The following is a 10,535-nucleotide window of genomic DNA, read 5'->3' as shown; positions in this document are numbered from 1 at the left end:
GTGAGACTTGAGTTCAAATCCCCTCTCAGCCATAAAGCTCACAAGGTGACCTTGGGCCAATAACTCTCAGACTAATCTACCTCACAGGATTGATGTGAGGGTAAGGTGGGGGGCAGGGGGCCAGATACATCACCTTGAGCTCCTTGGAGGAAGAGTGGGATAAAAATGCAATAAACAACATTTTGATCTATTACAATCCATCTGATAAATTAACATTTTAAAAAATTAAAATAGCCCCAGTAGAAATGCATGCATATTTTTCAGTTTATTTTTCTGTATGCTAGTTTGTATGTCTGTAGTCTTCTGTTTCCTAATAAACAGCTTTTGATACTTGTGGTTTTGCCTGAGAATTCAAGGAGTTTGGTATTGGCATTGCTCGACTATGAGACTTCATGGGTTGAATCCACATGAAGGTTTGGAAGGTGGACAGAGGTGCATCCAATGTACGCATGTACGCCTGCTCAGCTCCTGCTGTGACTAGATGGATCTGCTTTTCAATGGGTACACACATAAGACACAACATAGAGCCCATCTGAAGGTCTATGCTGTGGCAATACGTGCAGCAAGGAAGTGATTTTATTCTACACGTATTGCGTTTGCAAGTTCTCATCCAGCACTGCTGTTCCGGATTGTTAGGGGTTTAACTCAAGCCCCTTCTGTTTCAAATATACTTTTGGAAACAATGTCTCACTGTGACTCATTCAATGAGTTATTCGCAGATAAACATTTCTCGTATTTGGGCTGATCTGGACTCCAATATTTCTGCAGGGCCAGTTAAGGGGCTGCCCAGCAATCCCACTTGTGAGATTAGATTAGATTAGTTTCGGTTTGTGACTCCTGAGGATGTGGACAAGCTGCTTGGAGCGGTATGGTCTACCACCTGTACTTTGGATCCTTACCCAAAATGGCTGATTTCATCTTGTAGGGAGGTTGTTGGAGCTGGCCGAGTGGATATCATTAATACCTCACTGAGGGCAGGCAGGATGCCACTGTTTGAAGGAGACAGGGGTTATACCTCTTCTTAAGAAGCCCGTTCTGGATCTCCTAGTGATGGATAATTATAGGCCAGTCTCCAACAGTTTTCCTCTAACAGGGATTCCCAGATGTTGTTGACTACAACTCCCATAATCCCCAGCCAAAGGCCATTGCAGCTAGGGATGCTGGAAGTGAACAACATCTGGGAATCCCTGTTAAAAGGAACAGTGGTCTCCAACCTCCCATGGTTGAGTAAGATAAATGAGAGAGTGGTGGCCTCCCAGCTCCAAAGAGTCTTGGAGGAAACTGATTACCTAGACCCATTTCAAACTGGCTTTAGGGAGGGCTATGGGGTGGAGACTGCCTTGGTTGGCCTGATAGATGACCTTCACCAGGGAACTGACAGAGGGAGTGTGACTCTGCTGGTTCTTTTGGATCTCTCAGCGGCTTTCAATACCATCAATCATGTACCCTTCTGTATCACCTGAGAGATTTAGGAATAGGAGGCAGACTGTTAACCACAATCTGCTCATGAGCCAGTACTGTGGTTCCACTGCTGTGTCTCGGGTAGATTTCAGATGGTGGCACTCGGTGACAATTCCTCTTCAAAATGGGAGCTACAATATGGAGTCTCCTATGACTCCATTCTGTCACCAATGCTCTTTAACATCTACATGAAACCACTGGGTGAGGTCATCAGGGGATTTGATGCTTGGTGTTATCAATATGACTCCCAAATCTATTTCTCCTTGTCATCAGTATCAGGAAATGGCATTAGTCCCTTAAATGCCTGCCTACAGGCAGTAATGGGCTGGATGAGGGATAATAAACTGAAGTTGAATCCAAGCACAACAGAGGTGCTCATTGTTTGGGGTCATAATCTGCAAGACAGGATAGAACTTCTGGATGAGGTTACACTCCCCCAGAAAGAATGTTTGTAGCTTGGAAATGCTCTTGGACCGGGTCTCACCCTGGTGCTTCAGGCTGAGGAGGTGGCCAGGAGCCCTTTTTACCAGCTGCAATTGATTCAACAACTCTGCCCATTTCTTGAGGAGAACGACCTAAAACCAGAGGTACACCAGCTGGCAACCTCCAGGTTGGACTACTACAATGTGCTCTATATAGGGCTGCCTTTGTATGTGGTTCAGAAACTTCAGTTAGTTCAAAATGCAGTAGCCAGATTGGTCTCTGGGATATCCCGGAGAGACCACATTATGCCTCAAACAATTGCACTAGCTGCCGATTTGTTTGCAGGCAAAGGACAAAGTGCTGGTTATTATCTTTAAAGCCCTGAATGGCTTAGGTCCATGTTACCTGAGAGAGTACCTTTCTCTACTGTTCATTGAGATAATCAGGAGGGGTCCGTCTTTGGTTCATCTGGTGGCGACCTGGGATAGGGCCTTCTCTGCTGTTGCCCCTAGATTGTGGCACACACTCCCTGTGGATGTAAGAGGATTGTCTTCCTTGGAGGCCTTCAGGAGAGCCTTAAAGACCCATCTTTCTAGCCTGGCTTCTAATGATATTTAGTTTTCATTTTCATTTTAATCTGCTTTTAATTGGTTTTTAATTGTAATCTTAATCTACTTTTAATTGATTTTTGATTTTAATTGTTATGTATTTTTTTATTTTAGTGTAAACTCCCCTGAACCACTTTAGGAAGGGCAGTATATAAATCAAATGAATGAATGAATGAATGAATGAATGAAGGGTCAAAAATCATTCTTGGAAAATAATTAATGATTTGTCCATCAAATAGAGACGATGCAACACAATAATAACTAGAGTTAGTATCTTGCTTGAGAGTGTTCAGACAACTCTGCAGACCTTGAGCTGTGCAACACCAACACATGAGCACTAAGCCCAGTTTAAGGGTGCCCTCCCACCCAAAACCCAGGCTAAGTGGGAGGCTCCCTAAGTGGGTTTGCCACCACTGCCAGGAGTCACGCGCCTCCCAGTGGTTCACACACACCAGCAAAACTGGGCTGGGCTTCCTTAGCCCGGTTTTGCCTGCCCATGTGAATAGCCCCATTCTCTCCGTAATCCTCACAACAATCCTTTAAGACAGGTCATATATGCTTATATTGCAGGTGGGAGCTGAGGCTGATAGTAGTATGCCTAAAAATACCTCAAGACTTCATGGCAATGGCAAGAGTTGACCCAAGGGTCTGCCAGTCCACAGCAGAAACTCTTAGCCAGTACACGACACGGAAATCTCATGAACGTTCTGCAGATGTCTGCCAACGTAGCTCTAGTATTGTTCACTGTTTTCATCTGATTACCACAGTTTCAGGAGTGAGAAGTCAGCACAAAACTCTGAGAGGCTGGAGACATTTTGGAGGTGAAAACCCAAAACTATTTTGACAAACTTGATTAGGTTAAAGGCACTCAAATGCAATCTTGCAAACTCAAAATCAAATATGTGACTACAAAGGGGAAGGAGGGGAGATACCTGGCTAGGCAGTAGCACTGAGTTCTAGTTAACCACAATCTGAACATGAGCCAGTACTGTAAGGCTCTTGCATAAGACGTAATGAAAGAGAAGAAAAGGCACAGAAGACTAACGTAGAAGGTAAGAAGTCATTGTTCTGCTCGGCAGAGTACGATTCATTCTTCTGAGACATCATTCACAGAAGTTCAGGGCATCAGGGGCATAACTATAATAGGGCAAGGGGAGACCGTTGTCTGAGGGCCCACTGCCTTGGGCCCCCCCAGAGGCAAGTCACATGACTGACTTCCCCAGCCGCACACCCGCCCGGGCTTGCTTCAGTTGTATTCATCCTCCGAAACTGATGTGAGTGTTAAGACCTGGAGCTACCAGAACAGCATGTCTTTCTCCAGTACCATTAAATGACTTGCATCGTCCACAATTTACAAAACCTTTTAATCTTGTCTCTGGGCCCACTCCAACCTTGCTACGCCCCTGCAGGGCATCCTACTATAATCCCATGTAGCCTCATCTTGAATGTGTGAAGTGCAATCTCACTTCCCCCCCTTTTTTAGCCCAGAGGAAGTGTGTAAAGGAGGAGCCCAAGGAGACTGAAGGAAGAAGATTCTGGAGGGAGAAAGAGAAATGGAGTTCAGAGCAAGAAGAAAAAGACTAAGAGAATAAACTATCTCCAAACAGCAACTTTCTGCCCTGACCCACAGTCTGTCTAGCAGCATCAGCAGTGAGAAAGACTTATGCCTACAACAGTAACCCAGCCTGGAACTATAGAATTACAGTTAGGTCTGAAGCCAGAATTCTATTCATACATTATGTTCAACATGCATACAATCTGCACACAGACTGATCTGTATGTGTACACAGTTACGTACGCATTATGTTGACTGCTCTTCTTCTAACCTAACATCTGCAACATCTGAACCCAACATCTGCAACTCACTTCAGTCCTTGGGTACAGATCTCAGGTTCTCTGAAGCAAGCAGGTTACATTAAGCCAAGATTGGTCTCTGTTCGGATGACATGACCAATTTCCCCTTAAATATGTTAAATAATCAATAAATATTTTAACCTAAATAGGAAGCTGACATTCATGTGAAGATGGGAGCAGGGAGCGCATACTCCCAAAGCCCAGAGACATCGCAAAGAACTCGGCTCTACGTGAGCTTCCCTGTGACATCTGAACCGGCCCTATGACTGCTGCACTTTGGGACATATACTTGTCTTGAGGACTGTGATTAAGAATCCTTTACCTTTCCTCAGAAAGCTGATAATGTCTTAAAGTTGTAAAGTTGTGCCGTCGAGTTGGTGCCGACTTCTGGCGACCACAGAGCCATGTGGTTGTCTTTGGTAGAATACAGGAGGGGTTTACCATTGCTGTCTCCCACACAGTATGAGATGATGGCTTTCAGCATCTTCCTATATCTCTGCTGCCCGATATAGGTGTTTCCCATAGTCTGGGAAACCATACCAGCGGGGATTCAAACCGGCAACCTCTTGCTCCCTAGGCAAGTTACTTCCCCACTGCACCCTTAGATGGCTGATTATGTCCTAGTTTAGGACAATTTGCAAGGAAGATAGATCACATTTATTTTCTGATGGGTCTTCCTTGTGTCTGTAGTTTTTCTGTTCCTTAACAAACAGGTTTTGATAAATGACTTCTGTCTTTGCCCTGAGGGAGTTAAGGAATTCTGACTCAAGCCTGTAGAAGACCTGGCTACCCTCCAGTGCAGTGGGTCTTCGTCTGTCACCCTGGGGCCACCGAAACATGCAACAAGGAGCACGTGTCCTTGTTGAAAAAAGAAAATGCCGAGGAGCCAGAGATTTCTTTCATATGCAGCATAAATTCTTTGTCTTTATCTTCAAAGCTCTCTATAGCCATATCCCATTCTTTCTACCTTTGTTGTAAATTATATCTCTGCCCATGACATACATTTCTCCAGCCACCCCAAAGTCTGCTATTCCCTTAGATGAGCTATTAGATAAGCTATATGGCTATTGCCTATGGGTAGAAAGGTTAAATGGAAGAATCCTGCTCAACTCTGTAAGAGAGACACTGGGCAGAGTGTCTCTGTAAGAGAGTATCTTCTATATCTCTGTTATCTACCAGGTGTCCTAAACACTTGGTTATGAAGAATGGATAGGTGGAGATACAGTTCATTTATGGTTTTAAAGGTAAATAACAGTGCACTGAATTGCATCTGGGAACCAATTTGTAGCCAGTGCAGCTTCTTGAGGACCACCTCAGTGTGTTTCCTCTGGAAGTTCTACCTGTGATGTTCCACTTCCAGGCCATTCACACACATGTAAATAATTGCTAGATGCTGCACTCATCAAGTGATGAACATGCATTTGTGAACAAGACCTGAGTTGAGTACCTTAAGGAAACCTGGAATGCATCTCTAGTTTGCAGTTGACATTTATGGGAGAAAGAAATGGAAGATCCTATTTTCAGTTTGGAAGTGGGATTCTGCTCCTGCTTCACTGGGAATGTTATGATCCAAGCAGGATAAGTTCCAATGGGCAGGGGAGATACCAGAATGGAGGATCCCTAGTCCATTCTGACCACAGTGGACATAAGATCTTGGGGTTCATCCAGAATCAGCTGGAATGGCAGTGGCTTCCTGCTCTGCTATTTACAGGTGTCTAAATCATCCCTTTCCTCCCTATAATCTCAACCTTTGTATAAATGGGCTGTGCTGGGTGTTTAAATGTGGTGCACCATGACAGCAGCTGGCTCTGCATTTTTCCACCCAGGCAAAGATCCATGTTTTCCTATGGCTGGGATGGGAGCTGTTATTACCTGGGGCAATGACTGGGCTATAACCTTATAACTCTGCACTTGACCCTCATGCAGGCAGTTGCTCTGCTGCCAAGGATGCCCTCATTCTGATGAATGAGCCACAGTCCTGCCCAGTGAGTTTTTAAAACAGTCCAATCAGCCCTGCCCCTAATGAGGAGCACACCAATGTTGAGAGGCAGCAAAAAGCTTCAGGATGAAAACTTCTCTAGGCGAGGTCCTCCAAGAACGCATCACTGCACACTTGTTTCTGGAAACTGTGGAATCTCCTTCTCTTGAGGTTCTTAAGAGTGAATGGCTGCTGAGTATGCTTTAACTCCAAGGATGGAATTAGGATTGCCAACTCTCACTGAAGCTATTCTTGGAGATTTTTGTTTCCAGTATATTTCATAATATGAAGCCATTTAAGGAGTATCTCCACAAAGACTTTCCTTTCAGTGAATGAGTCTTCAAAGTCCCCCCCTTCTTCAAAACACTTGCCAAAGTCATAAGTGAGCATGACTTTGGGATTAAATATGAGGGATGCTGGTATAACTGCCCCTCCCCAGCCATGTTTTAGACTTGTACACATAAGAGAGAGAGTTAGCCTTCGACGGGTGCTGCTGTTGCTGGAGAGGCGAGAGAGGGCGGCTTCACTCGGAACAGAGGTGTCTGACCACTGCCTTCATCATCATCATCATCATTAACATTTATATCCCGCTCTTCCTCCAAGGAGCCCAGAGTACTACATACTTGAGTTTCTCCTCACAACAACCCTGTGAAGTAGGTTAGGCTGAGAGAGAAGTGACTGGCCCAGAGTCACCCTGCTAGTATCATGGCTGAATGGGGATTTGAGCTCGGGTCTCCCAGGTCCTAGTCCAGCACTCTAACCACTACACCACACTGGCTCTCTCATGGCCCACAAGCAGATCTATTACTCAGACAAATACTTTGATGAGAACTATGAGTATGTGATGTTACCAAGGGAGCTCTCAAAGCAAGTACCAAAGACTCATCTAATATCTGAAAAAGAATGGAGAAGACTTGGTGTTCAGCAGAGCCTTGGCTGGGTCCTCTATATGATTCACGAACCAAAACCGCACATCCTCCTTTTTAGAAAACCACTTCCTAAAGGCCAGCAGAAATGATATGACTTCTCTAAAACCTCCTGGGACTTTATGAATGTATATAAGTTGGTAGTTTTCAGGGAATATTTGAAGAAATGTACACAAATCATTACCTGTGCATGTGCTGTAAATATTCACAGCAACAGAGCTCAGTAAAATACAAACAAAGTAGGCTGCTATAGTCTTGAGAACTTTCCTTTTTGTTAAGTGCTTATTTGACTCAATTTTGTTCAATAAGGTTTACACGTTACATGTAATATGTTGACTAGATCATCAAATTTCAACAATTGAGGGCTTTTATTCTTGGTATTGTACCTTTTATTCTTGGTATTGGTAGGATAGAGAGTAACTGATTCTGAGAAGATCGAAGAGAGATGGAAGGAGTATACTGAAAATCTGTACAGCAGGGACATCAACATCCAAGATACTCTAGAAGATATTCTCTACTTGCAAGAACCTCTAGTATGGGAAGATGAAGTTAGAGCAGCACTCTGGTCATTACCAAGTTGGAAGGCTACAGGAATTGACAGAATAGCTACAGAAATATGGCAGGCAAGAGAAGAAGAATCAGTCAAGGCTCTAATCAAACTATGCCAGCAAATTTGAAGAATGACACAGTGGCCAACAGACTGGAAGAGGTCAGTCTACATACCCATACCAAAGAAAGGAGACTTAGATTGTGCAAACCATCGCACAATATCCTTAATTTCACATGCCAGCAAAAAAAAAAATGCTCAGGATCATCCAATACAGATTAGAGCCCTACATGGAAAGGGAACTGCCAGATGTTCAAGCTGGTTTCAGAAAAGGACAAGGAACAAGAGACATCATTGCCAATGCATGCTGGATAACTGAGAAAGCCAAAGAATACAAAAAAAAAAAGTCAATATGTGCTTTATTGACTACAGAAAAGCTTTTGATTGCATCGACCATGTCAAGTTGTGAAATATCCTTAGGAAAATGGGCATCCCAGAACATCTCATTGTTCTCATGAGAAACCTATACACAGGGCAGGAAGCCATAGTCCAGACGGAACATGGTGAAACAGACTGATTCCAGATCAGCAAAGGAGTAAGGCAAGGCTGCATACTTTTTCCTTCTTTATTCAATTTATATGCTGAATATATACTGAGAGGAGCTGGACTGGTAGAAGATGAGCACAATCTTAAAGTTGGAAGAAGAAACATCAATAACCTGTGCTACACTGATGACACCACTCTGATAGCTGAGAATGCAGATGATCTGCAAGCTCTAAGTCAAGAAGCACAGTGCAAAAATGGGACTACAACTAAATGTAAAGACTAAACTAATGACAGCAACCAGCCTCAGAATTGATAATGAAGACATTGAAGTGGTGGATAGCTTCTGCCTTTTTGGATCAACTATCAACAGTAAAGGATTCAGCAGTCAAGAAATGTGCCACAGATTAGCACTTGGTAGGGTTACAATTAAGGCCTTGGAAAGGACATTTAGATGCCATGACATGTCTATACTTACAAAGATTAGAATTGTTCAGACAATGGTTTTCCCCGTGACACTCTATGGATGTGACAGCGGGACTCTGAAGCAGCAAGACAGAAAAAGTATCAACGTTTTTTAATTTTGGTGCTGGAGAAGACTTTTGGGGATACCATGGACAGCCAGGAAAACAAACAAATAGATCATAGAACAAATCAATCCAGAATTTTCACTCAAGGCACAAATGACCAGGCTCAAACTAGATACTTTTAAAATTGTAAACCGCCCTGAGCCTGCTCGGAAGGGCGGTATAAAAATTGAATAGATAGATAGATAGATAGATAGATAGATAGATAGATAGATAGATAGATAGATAGATAGACAGATAGAGAATACTTGGGACACATTATGCGGAAACCCAGCTCCCCTGAGAAATTCATAATCCTGGGAAAAGTTGAAGGAAAGAGAAGAAGAGGATGACCAGCAGCAAGGTGGATGGATTTGATTACGACAGCAATGAATGCACCACTGAGAGACCTTAAAGGCCAAATTGAAGACAGATCATCTTGCAGAAAATCTATCTATGCAGTCACTAGGAGTCGATACCGACTTGACGGCACTTAATCAATCAATCAATTGTACCTTCTGCAACTGTTAGAGCAATTCATCCTGTGGTTTCTCAACTGTTGAAATAGGTCTGATTAAATAAACCCAGAAGAGAGATTGAAATGTCTCCTAATATCCAGCATATCTAGTAAAAATGTGAAATCATTCTATTCCTAAAGAAAGGCTCTATGACTATGCTAGGTGGGGAGAAAAGGAACAAAAAAGGTTCTCTAGCATTTCTTTGGCCTTCTCAGCATCTGCAGCATCTAACTGATCTAGCTATCCAGACCCCAAGTGCCCCTGTTACTGGCTCACCAAGGCAGGATCTGCTTTTCCAAAGAGGTTCAAAGGGGTGACAAACATGGGCTATCACATCTCCACAGCTTCAACAGACTTCAGGGAACCTGTTCAGTGCCAGCTGGATGGCAAGCACTATCTCACATGTGCATGCTATTGGGGGCGGGGGGGAATGCAGAACACTCACTTGCTCGGGGCCCCGAGCATTATCTACTGTGGAAAGTAACTAGGACTGGTCTCTAAACTGCATGGATGGAACTGCATTTGCTATTTTGCTGCCCATTTACCTAGTTTGGAAGTATTCCTTCATGCAGGGCATACCTAATCTATAGAATTTGCGGCCACACGATATGGTGATGGCTTAAAAAGGGATTAGACACATTTTATAGTCTATCAATGGCTACTAGTCCTGATGGCTATATGTTACTTCCAGGTTCAGAAGCTGGATGTCTCTAATACCAACTGTAGGGAAGCAATGACAGAAGATGGGGTATGCCTTCATCTCCTACTTGTGGGCTTCCTGGGGGCATCTAGTTGGCAAACGGGATGCTAGACTGTGTAAGATTTGGCCTGATCCAGCTGGGCTCTTCCTATGTTCTTACGTTCTTTGCTATTTTATGCCTCTAGCCCCCCCCCCGCCCCCGCTTCCCGGTTCTGCTATATCTACAGAACAACAGTTTAAGTCAGACAACAGAGACTTGCGTGTGAGGTCTGTAATCTCTCTCCAGATCCCTGATAAAACAAAATGGTGCCTTTGCAATTAAAAGGCCCTACCCAACACCACTAGCAGCAACTGAATCACAGAAAGCACTGGATTTTCTCCCCAGATTCACCAGAGACCTTCTAATCTGAG

At 43.7% G+C, this 10,535-nt stretch overlaps 1 protein-coding gene across 1 annotated transcript; it reads left to right on the top strand.

Moving 5' to 3' along the window:
* The first annotated feature begins 7,108 nt into the window (after positions 1 to 7,108).
* On the top strand, positions 7,109 to 7,342 carry LOC128340599 (cyclin-dependent kinases regulatory subunit 2-like). Its single transcript, XM_053285878.1, has one exon. It carries the CDS (start codon positions 7,109 to 7,111, stop codon positions 7,340 to 7,342), a length of 234 nt encoding a protein of 77 aa, XP_053141853.1.
* Positions 7,343 to 10,535: the final 3,193 nt, after the last annotated feature.

This window comes from Hemicordylus capensis, chromosome 1 (assembly GCF_027244095.1).
Source record: "Hemicordylus capensis ecotype Gifberg chromosome 1, rHemCap1.1.pri, whole genome shotgun sequence".
Lineage (NCBI taxonomy): Eukaryota > Metazoa > Chordata > Lepidosauria > Squamata > Cordylidae > Hemicordylus > Hemicordylus capensis.
This window is presented reverse-complemented; position numbering and strand designations above follow the sequence as displayed.

Coding starts and splice junctions, on each gene's coding strand:
- LOC128340599 (XM_053285878.1), top strand. CDS start 7,109: ATGGCCCACAAGCAGATCTATTACTCAGACAAATACTTTGATGAGAAC.